Genomic DNA, 25,497 nt, shown 5'->3' on the forward strand with positions numbered 1-25,497 from the left:
GGTTTTTGAGAATAATGCAAAACTCCGAATTTCGGAGAATTGGGGATTTACGAGAAATAAACTCCGATAAACGCCGAATTTCCGCCAAAAATATAAACTCCGATAAACATCCGCCGATTTTCAAGAAATATAAACACCGAGAACACGGAGCCCTACTCATAACCTTGCCCTGCGTAAGGTTTCACCTATAGCCAGGAAACTAGATCTTTTTTCGTCTAGTTTCCTGATTATACAGCCGGCATTTTATTTGGGACTTGATCAAGAGTGTTTTTCGTTGTTTTCATTCTCTGTTGGCTTCGTGATTGTAGACATACAGCAAAATGGCACGAATGCTAGCCAGAAAAAGCGTCTGGTCAGCTACCCTGCGCTGGAGAAAGAGGAATCAATAATCAGAGGTAGAGGAGATAACAGAGAATACGTACTAGTATTGGTGCCACCAGTTCCCGTGGCTCGTGGTGATCGCCTGTCGGTAAATCCGGTGGCTGTCAGATAAAGGAAAAACAAAACAGCGAATGAGACGTTTCACGTCGGTCACCCACAAGGCACAAACAGCTTCGCTCGGCGCGCGCACGCGCACACACACACACAGACACACACACACACACACACACACACACACACACAGACACACACACACACACACACACACACACACACACACACACACACACACACACACACACACACACACACACACACACACACACACACACACACACACACACACACACACACACACACACACACACACACACACACACACACACATATATGCGCACGCGGGCGAACTCGCACGCACGCACCTAGGCATGAAACTACTCGTATATTCGATATAAGGGCGAGTTTCTGCTAAGCTTTTAACTAATATTTAAAACTGCAGTTTTTCAGGAAAACTCAAGCAAAAATTTCTTAAAATGTAATTTGTCGGGTGCGACATACTCCCAGAAAAGCCTAAATCACGCAATTTAGCGTGCAGAGTTGGGCGAGTTGATACGAGTTCATTCTGGTCGAACTCCGCAGTGGGACGACACACGAAGAGAAAGGCAAGACAAACGAGCGCTGGTTTGTTCTGCCTTTCTCTCAGTGCCTCGTCTCACTGCGCAGTTCGACCAGAATGAACACGCAAATTAGTATATATAATCAGCTGATGTCGACTAATTAGCGTTTTAACTATTCAATTTACGGTGCAGACATTGAGGGACAAAATTGTGACCGGTGAGTTCTGAAGCGGTATTCACCTTGAAAGAATTGTCGAGGGTGACATCAGTTGTGTGATGATCAGTAAAAAATCACAGGGTCCCTTGCGAATTCACCTAAGGCGACTCGAAGGCGAAAGCCATCTTCTTTTTCTTCTCAGTCTACATGAACGGTTGGTCGTGTAGGCTCCCTGGATGTATTTATCCTGCCCCGCCACCCTCCGTGGCTTCACGTAGTAGAGTAGAGTAGACCCTAGAAGCTGTGGCTCATACCCACACTGGGGGACTGGCCAAGAACCGGTTAGTTTTTAAAGGCAAATTTGAAATTGAAGTTCAAACTTAATTTAATTAATACGGAAGAAATATAATTGAATTAGAATTAAGATTTTAATAATAATAATAATAATAATAATAATAATAATAATAATAATAATAATAATAATAATAATAATAATAATAATATAGAGTTGAATTGAAGCAATAAAACCGAGAATTTGGAAAAAATAAAATAAAATAAAAATAAAAATTTCGAAAAGTAGATTTTATAACCTAAACTTTTTTGAACCTTTAACAAACTCCTGCAATGCATTAGCAATCTTCCCGTCACTGTAGCCAAGAGAAAAAGCCCCGAAAGACAGTATATTTTGTTCTTTTAATTCTAATCTAAGCAGACTGAAAACGACACCTAAGGTATTTTTGCGCAAGGTAGAGTACCTCTTACAGGAAATGAGATAGTGCTGCGTTGTCTCACGTGTTCCGCAAAAAGAACAATTAGGCGAAGCTGCCAGACCAGCTCTGTGTAGATAAAAATTTAGATAGGGAGTCTGACGACGTAGTCTTGTGATTGCGACTTCTATTGCTCGTGATTGACATACTTTACTATTCCACTGATAATTTAAATGCTGGAATTCTAATATGGTCGTTAATGACGGTGCGGAAAATTCTTTTACCATCATTTTCCTTTTAAATCCAGCACCTGTAATGAATTTGAATGCGGGCAATATCTGAATTACCGGGCCATTCAATGATGACCTAGCTAGCGCATCTGCCATTTCATTCATAAATAGGCCCTTATGCCTAGAAACCCACACTAAATTGATGAAATTTATGTGCAGTGGAACTAATGATTTGAAAGCATTCAAAACATACGAGTCCTCATTTGCATTGCGGGAGGAACATACTGATAGTGAGTCCGTCAAAATTATCACAGAGCTTATTGATGCTTCTAATTTACGTAGAGCTAGACTGATGGCTAAAATTCTGCTACAAAGATGGGCACAAAATCTAGAACGCGAAGAGAAAACGACCAGTTTAGAGTAGGCGAGAAAATCCCAATTCCTCATTTTTCTTCACTTTGGGAAGCATCCGTCGCTATCACTGTCTTAATTGGCATATGTTCCACGTAATCGCTTAATATGGCGTTTAATAAGCGGTATGACATTAGTGTTGCATTTTTCTGAAAAATATGATCAAACTGTATTTTAATAGAGTTGTTGCTATTACTGATTATACACAGGTCATTAATTTGAACGTTTATGTCGCCAAGAAGGCTTTCTATAACTAAAAGTTGAGGCGTATGAAATCTCGGCCAATATAATCCAAAATACAAGTCAGGACGGGCAATAAAAGCTGTTTCGAAACGCCTAATGGGGGATTCTACGGCCTCAGAAATGACTGCTTCCATATACAAGACCTTTATTGCAACAAATTTAGGAAGACCTAGGCATATTCTCAAAGCTTGCCTTTCGAGAACAACAAGAGGATGAAGCTTGTAAGCAGCAGCCCCAGCATATAAGATGCTTTCGAATTCAAGCACTGGACGAACATACATACAGTACATTGATAAAAGTGTTTGTCTCCTCATACCTAATCGGCAGTGGCTGATCTTCCTTAATAGTCCGACTGCCCGAACACCCTTTGCTGCGATGTTTTCAATATGAGCCCTCCGCGTCATAGATCGGTCATATATGACACCGATATATTTTATTTTCTCTACTTGTGAAATAGGCTCGAGATTATAGGAAAGTGACATATGGATAGGGTCTTTCAATGGAAATGTTAGCACGACGCATTTACTCAAATAAAAATGTAGATGTATACTGTCAAGCCAGCTTTCTACTGCTGACAAGTGCGATTGTAATATTTGGCACAACTCGTGAATATCACCTGCTGATGAAGAAATGCGATGTCGTCAGCATATACATAAGTGTGGACATCGTCATGTAGTGTGATAGAACTCATTAGAATATTAAATATTACTGGGGCAAGTACTGCGCCTTGCGGGACACCTCTAGTTTGAGCGTACGTAGAAGACGAGATGCCGTTTTGGAAGCAATAAAATGTTCTATCTCTTAAGAATTCCGCAATCCACGCCTGAATATACTTTGGGAAGTTAAGGATTGATTAAAACTATGTGTTCAACGCTGTCGTATGCTTTTGCGATGTCAAGAGTGACTAGCGCCGCATGTTTTTTTTCACGCCTAGCTAATAGAATACGACTTTCGAGATCTATATGGGCCTGCCATATAGAGCATCCTGATCTGAAACCAACTTGTGCTGGATTTAATATTTGTCTCGCATTAATGAAATTTATTAAGCGGGTGTTTAACAGTCTCTCGATTAATTTTACAAAATTTGAAGTAAGCGCAATGGGCCTAATGTTGTCCAATACGTACCACTTACCCGGATCCTTAAGTAATGGTATTACCTTAGCTAACTTCCAATCTGATGGTAGCCATGCCATTCTTAGTGAGTGATTGATTACATCTAATAAAAATACTTGGGATTCCTTATTTAGCATTTTCAGCATTGTCGACGTGACTCCATCCGGGCCAGGAGCAGCTGATGATTAGCTACCTAACACATGTGATAATTCCAAACCGGAAATTTCTGAGAAGTCTTCATCAAATAATGCTTGCAAAGGAGATAGTGATAGCTGAGAGGAAAAACGATGTTCTAGCCCTCAACCAATTGCTCCCAACGATTCTTTTATTTCTTGCGGAGACAAACTGATAGAATCTGCATTTATAGGCCGCGGATTCATTTTCTTTTTACGCAGAAATCTATATAATGCGCGCTTATTGTTAGATTTAGAAAGGTAATCGAACGTAAGGTAATCAAAACGATTCTTTTAAAAGCACCAGCGTAGAACTGTTAGTCCTTCTAATTTTGAGGCTGGTTGAGGAGCTTGGTTCATTGATGTGGGCTCGGAAGAATCGGCGATGGCGAAAGCATTGGTGGCTGCCACAATTTCTTCGATGTAGGCGACCGTCGTGCCTTTGTTTACGTGCTTATACTCGCTGCTAAAATTTGTGAGCATCATTGTTGCTTTGCCTCTCCGCAACTCTGCTATTCCTCTTGCGACGCAAATCTCGCGGTTAATCAACTGGTGCTGGTCGCCTTCCACGACGCCTTCCAGGTCTGCTACTTTCTGAGTGCCAACGGAAATGATGACGCTGGAGCGAGGGGGTATGATGACCTGGTCTTCCAGCACATTCAAGGCATGCTTCCCTGGCGGCGTGTACAGCGGTAATGCTTTTTCTGTAGATAGTGTTATCGACTTGGATCTGAGGTCGATGACTGCACCATGAAGGCCTAAGAAGTCCATACCAATGATGACATCTCGGGAGCAATGCTGAAGGACTACATTTGCGCCTGTAGCGGAGCTTGAAAGGCAGCTTTGCCGCAATACGGGGGTGTGATGAGGTGCATATTGAAAATCTAGGGACCACTTCAAATCGGACGTTGACTGTGGTTGGCAAAGTTCGACCGTAAAGGAGCTTGAAAGGCAGCTTTGTCGCAATACCGGGGTGTAATGAGGTGAAGCATATTGAAAATTTAGGGCTTTTAATCGGACGTTCACTGTCTCTTGGCAAAGTTCGACCGTAACGGAGCTTGAAAGGCAGCTTTGTCGCATTACTAGAGCGTGATGAGGTTAAGCATATTGAATATCGAAGGACCACTTCCAATCGGACGTTGACTGTCTCTTGGCAAAGTTCGACCGTAACGGAGCTTGAAAGGCAGCTTTGCCGTATAACTGGAGTGTATTGAGGTGAAGCATATTAAAAATCTGAAGCGGTCAATTTCAATCGGACGTTGACTGTATTTGTTTGAGATGCGAAGCAGTTCTTTGACTCACGTGTGTAACGCCGTACGTTACGTGAGTCCGTACGAATCCGCCGCAACGCGTTCCCCTCGCCGTAGGTGTTGGAGCGTTGCCAAGTAGGTCACGCCACAGCTTTGCGTTGACGTCACGCTCCCCTCGCACGCTTCCCTCGCAGGTGCGCGCTGACGTCACTCTCTCCCTCTCCCGCAGCATTCTCGCCATAGCGCCCGCAGCTGCCGGCTGCTCCGCCCGGTCGCAACACCTCTGAACGTGTCACTTCTCTTTCGCTTCACCCGTGGTAGTCAAGGCGAAACGCGCGCCTGCTCCGGTCCAGCGCCCGTGTCTCGACTCTGAAGAAACAACGACTACGAAGTCTTGCCAAACGCTTTAATGAAACTTACATGAAACCCAACCCGCCTCCCGTGTCATTGCGTTTCAAACCAACGTTTACTCGAGTAAACGCTACACCGAGTTTCGCTTCAAACCGTTCTTCCAGCACCCGCGTCGACGCCCGTTTAAACCGGGTCAACGCCGTGCGCACCGCTGCTGCTTCGCATCCCATCAGGGTTCCCTTCGGGAAGATGGTCCAAATATTTTTGGGGAGTTCGAATAGTTCGAATAGTAAAATTCTAGTGCGAATCGAATCGAATAGCAAACACTATTCGAAAAATATTCGAAATTTCGAATATTCGCAACCCCTAAAAAATATAAGAAGAAGCAAGCGAGCTCGCCGACGACTTTTAAATGCGCCCGTCGGGCTCCTAGCGCGATCTCGCTGGTAATGAAGAAACGCTTATTATCGCCTGCTGTCTCCGAGTCCGTCCAGCGCTAAAGGGTGTGTATATAACGCTCGCCGTTAGCTACGTGGAGGAACTGCGTTTCGTGGCGTAGTGGATAGCGCCGCTCGCTGCGGAACAAGAGGTCCCTGGTTCGATTCCGCGCTTCGGAAGCATTTTTCTTACTTATTTTTCTTTGGGGCTTTTATATATATATATATACATACTTATACATATACGGTGCATGATGGCGGCGACGGCGACGGCGACGGCAAAATCCAGCCGAGACTGTCCATATAATTGCTATCGCAATAAAAATGAAAGACCAACATCCTAGACATGAGTTCGGGCGGCTGATGGCTAAGAAGTTAGGTTTACGTGAAGGGATGGTTGTCAGTTTTGTAGAACGTGTAGCTAATGACTTTTAAGGCGAAAGCCTCAACTGTCTCTTTGTGTGGCCCCTTGAGATAAACAAGGCCGGCGAATGAAAGGGTGGTGCAAGCACCCACGTGACCGACATCACTGATGACGTAATGCGGCGACGTCACCACGTGAAGCCATCACGACGTCACGGACCTTCAAAGTTAGTGACCTCATCACGGCCTAACACTATGGCGTCATTATGTGACGTCATCACTTGACTTCGATGCTTGGTCAAAGGTGGGCCGATCCCGGAAGAACTGCTACACCAATTGAGGTGCAGAAAACTTTGGAAAGGGGCGGGGGTGGCAGGGGACGGTCAGTATCACCGACTGAGAACATCAAGGTAATTTAATGCACCTCTCTCGCCCTGTGGCTCCTTGTCTTACAAGAAGTCTGACCCCCGATAGTATAACTTAATGCATTACCAAGTGTGAAACAAGCTGTCGCCTTCAAGTGTTACAGAAAGAGTAACAGACTGCAGAACTTTTTCTTTATTTCGAGGACTAAAACGATTGAAAGTGGCGCACAAGGTGTGCCAACTGCGTCTCTGCACCCTTAAAGTTCCCATAGTCTACTAGAGTTTACGCGGGGCGAGCGTAAAAAAAGAAGGGGGGGGGGAAGAGAGAGTGTTACGACTGCAAATTGCGTGAAAAACTTACAAGGTGCTGTTCCACGTACTTTATCAGGCAGAGTATGGTTTCGTTGCGGCCTTCCTTGGTCTGAAACGACGACAAAGGCGTGAAGAGGCAGTTATTGCGGAAAGCAACGCATCATGCCACATCGCGCATCGCACCGTGGCTTTGAAACATGCTGTATACACGAATGTAAAAGTGTCACAGGTAAACGCCTGGCAGTGTTTAGACAAAAATTTTGTCGCACCCGAGCCATTAGACGACAGACGTCGAATAGCAGTGTTTCGGTACAACAGTGTCCCGCCGAAATACTAGTGTCTTTTAGCAAGTTACGGAAATACGGTACGCAAATACGGTAAGGCAGTACGGTACCGCTCCTCCTTTCCCGGTCGTTGAGCGGCAAAAGCACAACCAGCGGGAAAGGAGGAACGCTACCGTACGTCCTTATCGTATGTGCGTACCGTATTTCCGTAACTTGCTAAAACTCTCTACTAACAGCAATAATCGCGTGTTGCTCATAATCAGGCTGTATTTACCTAATACGAAGTGGAGCTAGCGGTTAACTCCCTTAGAGACGACCTGGCGTAATTCAAACGAAACGCTGGCGCGAGGAAACGCGGCCGTTGCAGTGAGCGAAACGGACTTTGTGTTGTCTATCGCTTGAACGCAAACGTAGCAGAATGCAACGCGTTCATCCCATCCACAACTCTAGCTGTGAACATCACTCTGTGGATGTAACTGTAGATCCCTGTGGATGTAACTCAGTGTATCTGTGGATGCCTTGACGCATATGAGAAATTTTTTGTGGCCATCGATTCGCGAGGGAATAAACTCGGACACTGAGGTCATTCGTTGATTACTTAGAAAAGAGATTTAGAGCCCATTGAAAGGGCTCCTGCAACACTTTTCCAAGTAGTCACAGAATGCCTTCATTTAACGAGTTTACTGCCTGACGAATCGACTAACGCAGAAATTTTAGAACCCGTCAAGTACGAGCGGAGTTACAGGGATTTGTCGCACTCACAAAGCACTTTCTCCTTCTCTTTCCTTTCGTACCAGCGAGCGTGCTGAAAGCTACGCTCAAGGGAGGGGGGGGGGGGTTAAAAGGGGGCAAGAAGCTATGTCCGTCAGCGTGCGTCATGACTTTGAGCACTTTTTTCTTCGAACACGCGGCTTCCTTTCAGAGTGATCGCGAGCGAGCGAGCGGGCACGTCGCGGCACCCTGCGGAGGCTGCAGTAACTATGCAGCTAACGATGCTCAAATCAGCCAATGGCCGTGGATCTTGGGTTTAGGGCGCGGTCATTTGAGTTTATGGCGTCATTTCTCGAGAGAAGAGCGAGCGATTTGTAGCCGTCTTCGAGAATGAATCGTAAATTCCAGACCGCGTGCTGCGCTATAATGTTTCGCTCACATGTTCGCGGGAGCCTCGACTACAGATCGGCGGCGTTTTCTGACTACGCTGAGAAAGGGTGGCAGGGCCCATTTAAAGCTCTGTGCCTCAAAACAGCCGTGTGCTTGAGACGCACACGGTCTTCAAACTTCCCGGAATGGGCTCAATAGTTTAGATAGCGGATTGAAAAGTTGCCTTTCTCAAAAGAAACTCCACCTTATCTTTTATAATAATCAAGCGAAAAGGAGGGGTCGCTGCCAATGAGTGTTGACGAGTACTCTCAACGGACAATTCAGTTTGGTTGAAAGAAGCAGTATTCACCTTACTAATAATAATAATAAAAAATTGGCCACCATCCCGCCCCGCGAACGTGAATGTCCAGCGAAGCTGTATCAAACACCAGACATGCTAATGGGGAGGGGGTGTATGTGTTATTGTTACTTTAGGGTAGTCGCAGTAATAATCGCTTAGTGGTCGCTGTGGTAGACCGTGAATGGTTCCGCGACCATTTTCATCAAGACGAATTTATTAGATGTGAAGCATCTTATGGCGGAGTTCAATCCGGTGGTGGTGGTGGTGGTGTACGGCGTGACCACCCTTACTGCGCATGCGCAATCCTTCTCCACTTCCCCTCTCCACTCCCTCTCTCCCCTTTCCCTCTCCACATCACCTCTCCCCTTCCCTTTCCCTCTTCCCTTTCCCCCTCTCATATCACTTTCCCACCCCTCCCCACTCCTCATCACTTCTCCCCTTTCCCTTTCCCCTCTCCCCTCCCCTCTCTCCCTTCCGCTTTCCCCTTCTCCCTCCCCCTCTCCACATCACTTCTCCCCTTTCCCTTTCCCCTCCCCCTCTCCACTTCCCCTCTCCCCTTTCCCCCTCACCACTCCACCTCTGAAACGCGGGCTCTACATGCCGAAACATTGCTTCGCATCGCCTCATGGTCCCCTTTAGCGGGAGATGGTGTGATTTCTTGCTTTAGTCGAGCATCGTATTCACGCATTCACGCATTCACGCTGTTCTTCTGGTGTCTTAAGTTTCCGTGGTCTACCCATGGCGGTCTTAGAAAGAACTGAATGAGTTGCTAGACGGGTCTCCGTTTTACATATGAAAGCGGTAAACACACGCGGGGAGAAGGAAGGGCCGTTTGACGTCATTCAAAGTCCTCGTGTGAAGTACAAAGCGCAATTCGCATTGTGTGACGCCTGGTTATAGAATTCGCGTTGTGCGACGCTTGGTGCTTATTTTACTCTTCTACCACGCTATATTGCATATGCTAATGCGGTTCGTTCCCGACACGAAGCCTGTATAGGACCTTTTTGCAAAGCAGTTTCAACTACCGGCATGGCTCAGAGGTTGAATACTGGGCTCACACGCAGAGGGCCCAGGTTCGAACCTCGTTCTATCCGTGAATTTTTTCTTATTTCGTTTTTTTTCTTATTTCGAGCGATACTGGTTACGGACACCGGCGGCGGCGGCGGCGGCAGCGGCGGCGGACAACTACGGCGCCAAAAACGGCCGGTGAAATGATCTCATAACAGCTTTCGCTGTAAAACGCAAGGAGCGCACGAATCTACTAGCACGTCAGCGTAGGTGTTGAGTAGTGGGATTTGCGCAGTGGTTGCGGCACATACGCGCTATAGAAGTTTTGTTCTGACGCCACGAAATTTTCAAGCGATCTAGAGGTATACAGCTTCGCTCTAAAAAATTGCGCGGCTTAAACATTGACGACAGCACAGAATGAACGAAGGTGCACTCACAGCTTTCTTCCCCATGATTTTGCCAGCGCAGTTCAGGTATTCTTCACAAGTCAGTTGCAGTACCTATGCTCAGACAGAAAAGCAGAAAAGAAAGGTTACGTCACGTACTTCATTTGATCCTTACGCTTTGCAGTGAACCACAAACAAGTGCACTCGACCATTCTCAAACGGCATTACGCAATAATCACTAGATAACGCCTTCGGAACAGTTGTTATACATGAATTACGGAATCGGATGGAACGCGTTCTTTAAATAAGCCAGGTCCCAGAGAGAAGCTGCCAAGAAGAAGACCTGAAATGGTGGGGATGATGATTATGTAGACATGAAAACAAGCAGGAGCGTTAAATGCGCCTGTATTCGGATACAACTTAGGTCATGCTCTCTGGAACTTGGCAAAACAAGATCCCGAGGTCGTTCAAGTACAAGAATTTTCAGCTCTCATTGATGAGCTTTCAACATGATCCTATAAGAAGTCTGGATGCCTCGCCCAAACGGCCGAAGCGCAGCAGCCGATGGCCTCAGCGGCTAAAGAATAGCCCCGCTTATGCAGTCGGAAATGTTCTCCAAAGGCCGTCCGGCTCATGACGCCAATCTGGACTGCGCGCCCATGGGCGCAGGCTTGTGTGCACCCGCCTTTGAGAAGTAAATGCTGCAGACATCTATGGCTCTACCCGATTGTACAGTGTACGTTCAGTGCTGAATAATGAATGGCGGATTTCTTAACCATTAGGCTGCTTCCTAGATGCTCTTGCCATGCTTAATTAAGATTACAATCTAGGTCCTATACAGGTGAATAATTTGAGGCTATACTGCTGACCCGACCCCCCACTTTTTTTTCTCTGCTGCACACAATTGAGGTTATCGTTGTATTCAGAGTATGCACATGTGAACCGCGCGACCAACTTAGTACGTAGACAATGTCTGGGGCCCAGGATGGCTATGAAAAAGGCCGATTAACGCGCGTGGCCTGCCGGTGTCTTGTCCGCCGTCGTTGTACACCGTTGTACGCTGTCCAAGATACGTGGTGACCTCTCTGTTGCTGCTGTCGCACTGCTCATGCCATACAAGCTGTACGGTTGTAAAACAGACAGCGAGTGAAAAAAGACAGAGAGAAAGGAATTTAGTTGTGGGGTTGCAGTTGTGCACGAGTATACAACGAACAGGTAACCGCGAGAACTTCTCGAAATGGTGCCGCAATAGGAGAGTTGGACGCGCTTGATGATCGAAATGCGGCCCTCGCTTGTTTCGCTTTTCCCTTCGCTAATCTCTGTTCGTTGGCTCGTCTCTCCTCCTGGCTGAGTGTTCCACCTGGCCCTGCAAGAAGGGTAAACACGAAGCGCGCCTACGTGCAGGCAAACAAATAGGTTCTTGCTCCTGCTGACGTTACCAGATTTTCGTGGTGACGTCACTACTAACGCTGGGGATAGCGAAGGACCCGGAGAGAAGCATGGGATTGTTTTTTAACACGAAAGTGTTTTATGCCGGGGTCCACCAAGTACATCCGTCACGGATATGACGTTGATAAAATGGACGCCAACGGGTGAGAAAGAAAAAAACCAAGAAAAAGATACCCCGCTGGGAATCTAACACACGACGTTGCGGCCGCGACGGCAAGCGCCCGACGCCCTACCGACAAAGCTAACTCGGGAGATGCTAGACACGGCGCGAACGCGCCTTATATTCTTCACACATTCTTTTTCGCGGCTGGCGGAGCGGGGCGGTGCCGCCGTCTGTGAGATGTGAAAAGAAGTAATGCTTCACGATCGACATCTACTAGCGCTTACTCGGAGATTGCACGCGACATCGGAGGTCATGGTTAAAGCGTCTCGATACCAGAGAGGTAGACTGGCCGCGCTGGCGTCGCCGAGACGCAGTTACGTTCTTTGCCTTTGGCTTCGTGTTAGCGTGCGTCGGCTCATCGGAGTAGTGCAACTTCCACGTGCACCAACGGGATTTCTCCGCCGCCGACTGCTTCAATTGCGAGAGCACCGACTAACAAAACTGCTGCAATATGCGTTGCAGAAAGGACGCGATTTCGACGGGCGAATGTCGTGCCTTGGTGGAGCGAGAGCAGCGCCTGCGAGACAGAGGCCAGCGGGACGCACGCGTTTGCGGCTCAGGCTACGAACCTCTACCTCCCGTGTTGCTGAAGCGCAGTGTGTGCCATGTATGCATGAGCACAGGCGTCGGCTACCCATTACTAGAAAGCGCACACCGTGCCGTTTCTCTCCTTATTTGACGACGCTTTGAAGAAGTGCATACCGGGTACCAGTGTTGATTATGAGCTAGTTGATCATCCCTACGCGGGACTCACGATTCACTGTGTCCAAATATATGTTTACACCGTCAGCTACCACAACGGTTTAATCATAATCATGGGCGTTAGTCTTCGCGATAGAGACATGCTGTCAACATGGGTACATCCACATCAAACGGTGCTATAGCTGCCAAACACGAATAGACATTGTACAAGCTCACATATATCACTACACAATAAGCACAACTTCTGTGAAGACACGTTTCACTTTCGTGTTATACCGATTCCTATGACGGAGGGATCAGCCATGTTTTTTTTTTATTTTGTGGCGCGCCCGTGGCGTGTAGCGCTGCCGTGTCTGGTACTGTTGATAGTGACAGCATTCGGAACTCAACGAGCGTGTTTAATTGAACTGTTAAAAAAGTGGCCGCGGTGCTTCACTGCAGATGTCGTCGAAAGACGATAGTTTTCTGCCATTTATGTTTTGCCTTGCCTCAGACAGCGCCTCCTCTAAGTGGAATCGGCCGCATCTGGCTGGTATTGATAAAATAGAGGAGGCGCTGCGTGAGATATGGATACCATCAGGCACTGGCGTCGGGAAACGTGAGTTTGTGCCGCACCCAGGGCCACTGCCAGGTGCCAGCACCATATCGTCGGCAGCGGGCTTTTTCCTGCATAGCGTCGCATTTTCAGCGTAGCCTAAGAAACACTAGGGTCTTTAGAGTTACGTTTCTATGTATTTTCTAATAAAGGAACGCACCACCTAATACTTACGTATTGATGTTGCGCCTCAGATATGCGTAATATTTGCTTTTTGATCGATAATGTTCACAAGTATGAACGCCGCTACCAGTTCAAGATGGCTGGGCGTTCAGCAAGTTGCTTAACCTTTGGCCGGGTGGCTGAATCATGTGACAGACAGACAGACAGACAGACAGACAGACAGACAGACCAAAATTTCTGCTTTTAAGTATCCCAAGAAAGACTATCGTCTTTTAAAAAACTACCGCAGGTGGTTTAGCGGCTCGTTAAAGAGAAATGGGCCGTGAAAAGTAGGCGGATGAGATTTTAAATGCGAAGCATTTCTTAGCGAACCTCTCGCACTTTGAGCGTTTCTATCTACGTATCTATCTATCTATCTATCTATCTATCTAGCTATCTATCTATCTAGCCGCCTACGTCTAGGTGCTCTCATGATCGCCTCCTTAACTTGGTGTAGACCAAAATTTGCATGAGAGGGTAAGAGGTTTTGACGAATATGATTGCCGGGTCATGACATGAATAACGTTAAAATCCTGTCGCGTACGTCGTCAAACCCTTTCCACTATACACGTGTGGCACATACCCGTTTACCATGGGCCACGGTGTACGGGTATGCGCCACAGGTGACTGACAGTTTATATCTACCCAGGAACGGCGAGAACATACATTGGTAACTTAAATGCTAGAGCGTTAAGGAAAACCAACATACGCAGCGTTGACTCGACGAATTGAAAGAATGAAAATTAGGATCCCAGCAGGAATCGAACCCAAGTATTCTGCGTGGCAATCAGGTATTCTACCATTGAGTCACGCCAGGTCTATAAACTGGTTTGGAAAAACAGCCTACGCAGGCGTAATGTCGGTGCAACGTCAACTGTGGTTGTGGTGCTGGCTAGCTAATTTTACAAGAAAGCAATAAACACTACATGATACTCCTACGATGTGTACTCCTACGATACAGGCGTCATATCAGATTAACGCTGTAGTTCCAGTGTTGGCTCCGCTTTTATAGCAGTCTAATAAACATTACGTTTTATTCCTACGATTCAGCAAGGTATATTGAAGCATTGCTCGACCCCGGAGGAATACATTAACGAAAGTTACAAATGATATCCACATCGCCTCACCGTAAAGTGCACTTCGTCCACCAGAACGACGCAGTGTCCTCTTCATTTCTTACGAGGCTGGGCGATGGCCTCATGCTGACCGAGGATGATGACAGATTGATTGACAGCCGCTTTGTAGACTAGGCTACGTAGGTCACATACGCCGAGGTAGTCTAGGAATAGGACAAACACCATCCGCTGATGTTGGTCTACGTAGCACTATCCAGGCCTACCAGCCTCGACGGCCTATACCTCACCAACGCGAAGAGTGGCTTCAGGTTTCGACATGTCGCCGGCTCTGTCGACAGACAATTATTTGACAAAATGACCGAGGCATCCACGAATTCCAACAGCTCTACTATACCACATACTTCACTAGACATGGACCCCTCGTCACCACGATCACGACCGGATCCTATAACAAGTCATGTCCAGCTGCTGGTGCTCACTGATCACGGTGATGATGCCCTTGTTCAAGAACTGTCGAGAACTTCTTGCAAACATGCACACGGTATCATGAAACGTGCGTGTGTTCTCGGGACACGTATAAGCAATACATATCAGCTTTCTGCTTCTGGTGTTGGTAATACCGACCTTGCCATTGGCAGCGTTACCCAACCGTGAACAACTGGTTATATAACACATATGCGGCTCTTCAACATATATATGTGTGCGTATAAAATTTATACAAATCTTTAGCGTCATTTTGTAACGTGTCGCTCAGTAAAAAGTGCTACGCCAGTCACCTACCCGCCGCATGCTTCGCAAACATCGGCTCCCACGGTACGTGGGATCTGCCGAATTTTTTTGTACTTCCGATAGGCTTGCTCTTCTACCTCAGCTCATCGGGACTGTCTCCTGAAGTTCAGGGTGGTCGCTGCGCATGGCAGGTTCCCACAGCGTCCGACTGTTAAAAGCACAGCTAAGGTTGCGAACTTTTATGCAGCCTTGCGTTTCTCGGCTACAAATATCGTCCTTTCGTAACACTCCTTTCTCTTGTTCGATATTTTTTCGGTCACTGAGGTCGAAATAATAAAACTAGTTCGTTAAATGGGAAACAATTAGTTGCCCCTGATGAGGAGGAGCGTTGTCCTTCAAGAATAAAAAAAAAACCTGTGTGTACTAGTAAACCCGAACAACAGCGTTGTGCAGGTTTTACTGGCTATGGAGTCAAGAACTGCTGTGAAATTCAGTGTTCTTCAGGTCTCGAGGTCAGGCAACTTTTGGCGACGACTGTACAAGTGTAGCAGAAAAGAGGAAGGTGGTGGCCGTACTCAGTGCAGTAGATGAAAATAAAGTAACTGTTTGAAACTTTCAAGCGATGCAGAGTTCAGTACTACGACTCGCATTCTCAGTGATGTTCGTGAAGTTCGCTAGGATTCGGGGACTCTTGTGGGAGTTTCCCAGGAGGACTGCAGCTTAGACAAAAGCTGGGAGACGCACAGGGGCGGTGCCAGCGGGGGACACCGGGGGGGGGGGGGTTTGTCGCCTTCCCCCGCCCTCCGAATTTCGCCTGCCCCAAAAACAAGCTTTGTGTGAGAGAAAGAACACTACTGTAATACACATAGTAAAAACGACGCATAAGGTCCCCACCTCCCTGCATCCCCGAAGGGACGCACTAGTCGTCACTCACAGCCGCAACAACACCCCCCCTCCTTCCCATTTGACACCCAAAGCAAACATAGTAAGAGAGAACACAACTCTATTACACATAGTAAAAACAACGCATAAGTTCCCCGCCTCCCTGCCCCCCCTCCCCCGCGCCCCGAAGGGACACACTTGTCGGTGCCCCCCTCGCCCAACCCATAGTAAAGATATTTTGGCTAGTGGGAACGTGTAAGACTTACCGCACTCGCAACTTCTCCACGAACTTTGTAAGGCAGGATGACTTCGTCGACGCATTTAAAGAGCGTTCTTGCCACAGGCTTGACCACCTGCAGCATGGTCGACTCGTCTGTAGCGAGAAAGTGAAAACGGTGGGCGGCTGCTTTAACTGTTTATCGCCGGATTCGCCAACTCAAGCGTTGCGTATCTTGACGCACGACAGCGGTGAGTGAGCGACACCACGTTGTCGGCAATAAACGATTGGCCGGCTGTGGCTCTTCGGCCGGGTATGTGCCAGAGCCGTCAGTAATGGCGCGCATAGGGGCGCTCAAGACCTTCCTCCCCGTCCCCCAGTCGGGCCGCATACTTTATCTGTATTTTTTTCAAGACATGTAGCAATATGATGGAATGAACCTTTCCCAAACTTCCACACTTTTTTAAGCACAGCAATGACAGTTATTTTGTGTACCTCTCTCCCATCAATGTACAGGTATTCCGGCTTGACACCAATTTGCACCCCCCCTCCCCTCTGCGCGCCCCGACAACATCTGGTGTGTTACTTCCTCCTAGCAAATGAGAAGCTTACGCCTCTGGTCTGACTATATACTTCAACAAAATTATTTCCACAAGCTCATGCAGAAAGAAATTGCGTATATTAAAATGCAAAACAAAAAAAAGCCGGCAGATCCCACGCATTGTGGGAATCGATGTAATGCGAAGCAGCCAGCAAAGAGCTGCATACATCGTCTTGTATGTCATTGAGGAAAATGCGTGTCATGGTTTTCATGTTAACTCCTATTATTTATGTTCGTCACACAGTCACGTCGCGCAAGACCAATTCCGGGGTAGATCAAGCTAGCGAAACAGCCACCAGCGCACCATGAGCGTGGCACGTAAGTCATGCTGTACATGACATGCGTGTCATGATTTTCATGATAACTCGTGTTATTTATGTTCGTCACACGGTCACGTCGCAAGATACCAATTTTGGTGTATATCAATCTAGCGAAACGGCCGCCAGCGCCCCATGAGCGTGGCACGTAAGTCATGCTGTACATGACATGCGTGTCATGATTTTCATGATAACTCGTGTTATTTATGTTCGTCATACGGTCACGTCGTAAGAGACCAATATTGGTGTATATCAAGCTAGCGAAACGGCCGCCAGCGCCCCGTGAGCGTGGCACGTAAGTCATGCTGTGCATGACATGCGTGTCATGATTTTCATGATAACGCGTGTTATTTATGTTCGTCACACGGTCACGTCGTAAGAGACCAATATTGGTGTATATCAAGCTAGCGAAACGGCCGCCAGCGCACCGTGAGCGTGGCGCGTAGGTCATGCTGTACATGACATGCGTGTCATGATTTTCGTGATAACCCGTGTTATTTATGTTCGTCACACGGTCACGTCGCAAGATACCAATTTTGGTGTGTATCAATCTAGCGAAACGGCCGCCAGCGCCCCATGAGCGTGGCACGTAAGTCATGCTGTGCATGACATGCGTGTCATGATTTTCATGATAACTAGTGTTATTTATGTTCGTCACACGGTCACGTCGTAAGAGACCAATATTGGTGTATATCAAGCTAGCGAAACGGCCGCCAGCGCCCCATGAGCGTGGCACGTAAGTCATGCTGTACATGACATTCGTGTCATGATTTTCATGTTATGACTTGTCATTTATGTTCGTCATACAGTCATGTTATGCCATACCAATTTTGGTGCACATTCGATTAACCAAGCGACCAGGAGAGCACAAAGTCGTAGGCGGCTAGATAGATAGATAGATAGATAGATAGATAGATAGATAGATAGATAGATAGATAGATAGATAGATAGATAGATAGATAGATAGATAGATAGATAGATAGATAGATAGATAGATAGATAGATAGATAGATAGATAGATAGATAGATACGGTCAAAGTCGCAGAAGTTCGCTAAGAAATGCTTCGCATTTAAAAGGCATCTTGAAACACGCAGTACGAGGGAAGTCCGCAAGAACAAGGCAGGTCCTCCTTGTAAAGTCCTTCGTACTGTCTTCTTCATTATGCATGCATAAAACTCCGCCAGGCATGAATCATCCTACCATCCTAGAGCGCACGCTGCGTGCCTAAAATCACTGTCTTTAAACAAGGAATATCCGCCACGGTGGTCAAGTGGTTGCGGTGCTCGACTGCTGACCTGCAGGTCGCGGGATCTATTCCCGGCCGCCGCATTTTCGTTGGAGGCGGAAATGCTGGACGCCCGTTCACTTCGATTTAGGCGCACGTTAAAGAACTCCGGGTGGCCGAAATTTTCGGAGCCCTCCACTCATAATCATATTGTGGTTTTGGCACGTTAAACACCAAGAATTCATTAATTAATTAAACAAGGAATAGCCTGTGTGTCTTGTGGGTGGTTTTGTACCAACAAATTAGATGATGTTAGGGCCGGTAAATGAACTGTAAATGAAAACACCAGGAACTAAAATAAGATGTCATTGATGTCTGTAAATACCATAAACGTAATACAGCAGTAAAATGGCATTTTGTTGTGATATGTAAAGACGCAGGAACGCCCACGCACGCACACGACTCCCTACATAAATGGGTTCTGTATTTCATTCGGTCTTTAACATTAAGCGGGTGGCTTTAAATGGACATCTGCACTTGCATTTCCTATCGTTTCGTAAATGCATTAACCACAAATTTGGTCTTAGCAGCTTTACTCTATCCATACAAATATAGAAGGTTAGACCTCTTTAAAAGTTCAATCAATTCTGGCCATGAAGTCATTGTTAGCGCTTTCCTCAAAACGCATTTCCCAAAAAATTCGGCATATCCCACGCACTGTGGGAATCGATGTAATGCGAAGCAGCCAGCAAAGAGCTGCATACATCGCCTTGTTTGTCTTTGAGCCAAATGAAATCATTCGTGCCATGGCATCTAGTCCACCATATATCGCATGTTTGCCATACACGCACGCATGCACAATCTAGTGTACACCATGCCAATAAAACGCGTATTCTGATATATAAATGCATGACCTGTCATTTATGTTCATCACGCACTCGTGTCATGCCATACCAATTTTGGTGTATATCACGTTAACAAAACGGCCGGAAGCGCACCATGACAGTGGCATGTAAATCATGACGTACATAACCTGCATGTCATGATTTCCATGTTACCACCTCTCATTTACGTTCGTCATGCAGTCGCGTCGCGCAATACCAATTTTGGTGTGTCAAGCAAGTGAAACGGCACGAGTGCGTCATGAGCGTGACATGTAAATCATGTCGTGCATGTCATGCATGTCATTATTTTCATGCTACCACGTCTCATTTACCGTCGTCGTACAGTCGCTTCGCTCAATAGCAATTTTGGTGTACATCGAGCTAGCGAAGCGGCCCCGAATGCATCATGAGCGTGGCAATTAAATCATGACATACATGATATGCATGTCATGGTTTTCATCTTACCAACTGTCATCCATGTTCTTGATACAGTCACATCGCGCAGTACCAATTTTGGTGTATATCAATCTACTGAAACTGCCGCTAGCGCATCATGAGCGTGGCATGTAAATCAGGTCGTACATGACTTGCATGTCATTATTTTTATGTTACCACGTCTCACTTACGTTCGTCATACAGTCGTGTCGCATAACACCAAATTTGGTGTATATCACGCAAGCGAAACGGACGCGAATGCGCCATGAGCGTGGCATGTAAATCATGACATACATGACATGCATGTCATGGTTTTCATCTTACCAACTGTCATTCATATTCTTCATACAGTCATATCGCGCAATACCAATTTGGTGTATATCAATCTACTGAAACTGCCGCTAGCGCATCATGAGCGTGGCATGTAAATCAGGGCGTACATGACTTGCATGTCATGATTTTCATGTTACCACGTCTCAATTACGTTCGTCATACAGTCGTGTCGCGTAACACCAATTTTGGTGTGTATCACGCAAGCGAAACGGACGCGAATGCACCATGAGCGTGGCATGTAAATCATGACATACATGTCATGGATGTCATGGTTTTCGTGCTACCACCTGTTATTCATGTTCTTCATAAAGTCACATCGCACAATACCAATTTTGGTGTATATCAATCTAGCGAAACGGCCGCGCGTGCGCCATGAGCGTGGCATGTAAATCATGTCATACATGACATGCATATCATGATTTTCATGTTACCACGTGTCAGTTATGTTCGTCATACAGAAATGTCTCGTCATACCAGTTTTTTCGTATGTATCCCTTCATTGAAACGGCCGCGAGCGCCCCGACACCATGTCATGTAAATCATGCTGCACATGACATGCGCGTCATGATTTGCATGTTAGGACCTGTCATTATGTTCGTCATGAACTCTTGTTACGCCGTACCAATTTTGGTACATATGAAATTAACGGAACGGCCGCAAGAGCCCAAAGGCCGTGGAATGTAAATCATGCTGTTCATGACATGCGTGTCATGATTTTCATGATATGACCTGTCATTTATGTTTATGATAAGGCCATGTTATGACACGCCAATTTTGGTATACATCCGATTAACGGAACGGCCAGGGAGCCCAAAGGCCGTGGAATGTAAATCATGCTGTTCATGGCATGCGTGTCATGTTTTTTATGATATGACCTGTCATTTACGTTCGTAATAAGGCCATGTTATGACACACCAATTTTGGTATGCATCTGATTAACGAAACGGCCAGGACAGCACAAAGTCGTATGCGGCTAGATAGATAGATAGATAGATAGATAGATAGATAGATAGATAGATAGATAGATACGCTCTAAGTCGCAGAAGTTCGCTAAGAAATGCTTCGCATTTAAAAACACGTTACATCGCAGATTGGAGCGGTATGGTGGTATTCGCCGCCCGTGGCTTTAGGTTTTTTTTTTTTGGGGGGGGGGGTGTTAACGTCCCAAAACCACGATATGATTATGAGAGACGCCGTAGTGGAGGGCTCCGGAAATTTCGACCACCTGGGGTTCTTTAACGGGCGCCTAAATCTAAGTACACGGGCCTCAAACATTTTCGCCCCCATCGAAAATGCAGCCGCCACGGCCGGGATTCGATCCCGCGACCTTCGGGTCTGCAGTCGAGCGCCATAACCACTAGACCACCGTGGCGGGGCCCGTGGCTTTAGGTCGGCAACGTGACTTTCGCACGACAAACAAGGGCGCAGAGAATTAAATGTTATCCTGAACAAGTTATCCAACCGAATGGTATCCATCCACGCTCTCCCAGGTGCGAACGTTCACCTGCTCAGGGCCCAGACCACGTCGTCGTTTTTCTGGCTCTCTGAACCCAGCGTATCGGTGCAAGAAAAAAACAAACTTCGTATACGTCTCACCCGGTGCAACGTTGCAGAGGTTTTTCGCACTGCTTGCAGTTGTAGCGCAGGCCAATAGCACGATGACAACCAGGAATGGCCACCGGTGCTGAAGCGGATCGCCAAACATGGCGCTTTCGGCCAAGATAGCCGCGCCAGGTGGAAGTCGCCTTCTCTCTTTTCCACGTTTCTTATTATTCATCTCCCTACGCACGAACGGAATGCGAGATTCATACAACGGGCGGCCGACTCTCAAAACTGCCTCGAAGATTGTCTTAATATTCGCGACATGTAACTGTCGCCACTCTTGGCTTGGCTGTAGTCATTTGTGTAATTTAACTCGTGCCTGTCAGCGTTCTTTTGATTTTTTCTTCCTCCTCATTTTTGTTTTTCAGCGAAGCGAAGCGCAGGGAGCAGCTGAGCAAACAAGCGCAGTCCCCTGCACACGAGCCGGACAGACGACAAACGTACAGCGTCAGAGGGTGTTTCTATCTCTCTCTCTCTCTCTATCAATGGACATCACCCATCTGAGTATACAACAGTGCATAAAAAATGAAGCGGCAGAGTCGCCAAGTTTACCGAGGCTGACACGGACGCTACAGAGGGCATTTCTCTCCCCTCCTATATCCTCGCCAGTTGTTTGGTGCACGGAATTTCTCCTCCTTCCTCTTATTGGTCGATAACGTTAAAAAAGCTTAGCCGTCCCTTCATTCAGGGGCGAAGCTCCTTAAAGAGGCACCCGTTCGTCCCCGTCGTAGTGCGTAACCTGTCTTAACGCTAGTACTAGATCTTGACCTTCAAGGTGGTGCCGGTGGGAGATTTCTCCTGTGCGTTGTTGAACAATAAAAAATTCGCAGCGTGCGCGCTAACTAAGAGCCGAATTCTTCTGTCTCTCATTCCCCATTAGCAGCCATTGGCATGTTCCAGTAGGAAACGTTAGTAGAAGTAGAAGTGTAAGTGTTAGCTCAAAGCCGACTTCTTCTGTCTCTCATTCCCATTAGCAGCCATTGTTTACCTCCAAGGTAGTGCCTGGTGAGATTTCTCCTGTGCGTGATTAAACAATAAAAATTTTGTTCAAAACGCCGTTGATTGATGAAATAAACCAACGAAAGACGCCAGATGTTTTCTAAAAGCAAAACGAAAAGACGCCAGATGTTTCTAAAGCGAAACGAAAAGCAGCCAGATGTTTTCTAAAGCAATGGTTTTCTAAACAATGAAAATTCACAGCGTACATGCAAAATTAAAGTGAGCTGCAAGTCGTCATAACTCTCATCGAACCTTTAGTATAAACGCACCCGATCTAACGTCGGTGATGATGTACTGGGCAGAATTCACGGAAGATTCACGGTTTACCGATGAACCTCCGCAGCTTCGCCCACTCATGTTCATTCACTCAGTGGATATGCTGTGATTTTTTACTTGCCACTCTTTATATGACATCGAATGCGTATTATTGTAGCGTCAAACGAGAAACGCGTATGTGGTCCCGCGCCAGAGGAGTGGGAAGTACCCACTGCGTGCGTGCGTGCGTGCACACACACACACACACACACACACACACACACACACACACACACACACACACACACACACACACACACACACACACACACACACACGCACGCATGCACGCACTCACACGCGCACGCACACGCGATGCCCAAGTTCCCCATGTTATATGACGGTATTGGCCGAGCGGATTGATAAATTAATAGAATTGAGTACAGTGAAACCTCGGTGATACGATCACAGCTCATACGAATTTCGGGGTGATACGAATTTTTCGTTGGTCCCGGCCAAGGCCCGTTGGCCTGCAATGTAATAGAGTACGGTTGTTGCGAATCAATTCTCACCCAGCGACGTTTGATACGAACGTACGCTACCGCCCAGGTACGAAGAGGTGCTGTCCGCGCTGTCGCGGAAGACGCGCTGAACACGTGCGAGCGCGGGAACGCAAGTGTGTGGGCATGCGCGCTGCACCAAAAAACCGTCAGAATCATGGTGTAAGAAAAACACTTTTCTTGCGGTCAGAATAAACCTTAAGAGACGCATCACAGCCTCCGAGAATGTGTGCGCAGATCTTTGAGGCTCTTATGTGCCTCCGTGTGCCTTCGCGTTTAGATTACAGAAGACATTAGAGCCATGCTTTCTTTTTCTAACGCGTCGACGCGGGCTGCTGTCGTTGTACTGTGTTCACACGTGCCTGTCTCCTGCATCAGACGTCCTATGAAAGGAGGAGGAGGACCGAAAGAAGGCGAGGACGGTCTTGGCGAAGGAGTCAGGCCTCACAACGTCAACATGCGCGAGCGTTCAGGTCGCGCTTGTGCGGGCACGGCCGTAAATCTCCCAAAAAACTTTCCCAACGCCTCCGCGATAACAATATCATAACACAGGACCGAGGTTCTCTAATTTTCTGGCCTTGATCCATCGCGTCAAAGCGCTTCTTTTGTTACTTTCGCTGCAGTACTGCGGTGTCATGCAAAAAAACATACTAAAATTTGGAAGGGGCTACTGCTGTCGCGGGTCACGACGTACCTGGTTCATTAATTAAATACGTGCGCACAGGCCGTATATTTACGAGTGCTGATACCATTTCCGACATCTAAAAACTTAACTGACAATCATTCAGGGTTCTTCCTGACGTTGCTGCGGCCCTGAAAAACAATAAATGAAAATGTACGCCAGCTTTCTTTTGTCGCAGGCTAATTTTCCATGCTTTCTGGTGATTCGAATTTCGGATGATACAAATATTTTTGGTGATCCCATGAGATTCGTATCAGCGAGGTTTCACTGTATATACAACGTCGAACCTTGTCATAACGACCTAGCACCGGGACCGTAAATTAGTGCGTTACATCCGATATTTGTTGTAACAGTAGAGGTGGAATTAGGTGTAATAAATCGCCAATCTGAATCGCGGAAAAATCCTAGATACAGAAGCGCATTATCCAGCTACAAACGAGGTAATCTTTACCTGTCTCTTTGTGGCATTTCAAACTACACAGACCGAAACATGAGAAGGTGAAATAACGACAGAACAAACTTTGTTTGTCAAAACAGGCACGCTTTGATATTTATTCGAAGAAGGATCTGATTGTGAATTTCACGACGAAAAGGTGCGCGCGAATTGTCTTTCAATGTTGATTTCACTGTGAATGCTACCATTGAAGCTTTCAGCGTTGCGCGAACCGAACATCTTTTCGTTACAGCCGATATAGCGGCGGCTCTCGTGTTTTCGTTTTCATTATAGAAAGATTGAATGTCACTGAAAGGAAGTGTAAGCAGCCAAGGCTCGTAATTTAGTTCGCTGTAACCGATAATTCGCTATATATGGGGTCGTTATAACGAGGTTCAACTGTGTGTGTGTGCGCGTGCGCGCACACACACAGTTGTCCGCGTTTAACTCTGTGCGTGCGCGCGCGTCTGTGTGTGCATGTGTGTGTGTGCTTTTTTGTCCTGCTATGTATAAAAATAGCTAAAAGGAAAATGGGGGCAGCCTGTACAGGAAGGGCATGTAAAGTGCAGTGCTGCCTTCATCCATTTTAGCGCTATTTTCCTTTTTTTCGGATCCGCAAACCCGCCGCTGTGAAAGCACGTTTGCGCTCTTGTTTTGTTCTGCAGGCGAATCATTACGAATAGACGTGTCGTTGGGATTTTGCCTCCATATACTCTCCGACTGCTTTGTTTCTCAGAAGAGCGGAGATTTATAGGCTGCACTGCAAACACACGGAGGGGACGCTAATGGAAGTTTTGATGTCGACACTGAAATGGCGAATGAAAATGAAGGCTCTCGTATGTACGCCTGAAGAAACAGGAGATTTTGTAGAGTTCCGCTTGGAGCGCCGTCCTATATCGAGCCGGCAGCTGAATTTTCCTTGTAAGCATCTGCCACGACTGGCCGGTGTCATCAGAACGAAACTTA

At 46.8% G+C, this 25,497-nt stretch overlaps 1 protein-coding gene and 1 long non-coding RNA gene across 2 annotated transcripts in view; both read right to left on the reverse strand.

Annotated features, from left to right (window-relative positions):
- Window positions 1–444: 444 nt before the first annotated feature.
- LOC119388832 (uncharacterized) lies at window positions 445–10,337 on the reverse strand. The gene is made up of 3 exons (XR_005182855.2): window positions 10,281–10,337; window positions 7,160–7,219; window positions 445–482 (listed from the first exon to the last, which is right to left on the reverse strand). It is a non-coding gene; the product is annotated as an uncharacterized LOC119388832 (long non-coding RNA).
- Window positions 10,338–13,119: 2,782 nt separating this feature from the next.
- LOC119391343 (inosine-5'-monophosphate dehydrogenase 2-like) overlaps window positions 13,120–25,497 on the reverse strand; it is a 73,508-nt gene continuing 61,130 nt past the window's right edge. The window contains exons 2-3 of the mRNA XM_037659025.2: window positions 16,254–16,360; window positions 13,120–13,209 (exon numbers count right to left, since the gene is read on the reverse strand). Coding sequence (XP_037514953.1) covers window positions 13,120–13,209; window positions 16,254–16,360 — 197 coding nt within the window. The remainder of the gene's footprint in view (window positions 13,210–16,253; window positions 16,361–25,497) is intronic.

The sequence above is a fragment of the Rhipicephalus sanguineus genome, chromosome 4 (assembly GCF_013339695.2).
Source record: "Rhipicephalus sanguineus isolate Rsan-2018 chromosome 4, BIME_Rsan_1.4, whole genome shotgun sequence".
NCBI classification, from domain to species: domain Eukaryota; kingdom Metazoa; phylum Arthropoda; class Arachnida; order Ixodida; family Ixodidae; genus Rhipicephalus; species Rhipicephalus sanguineus.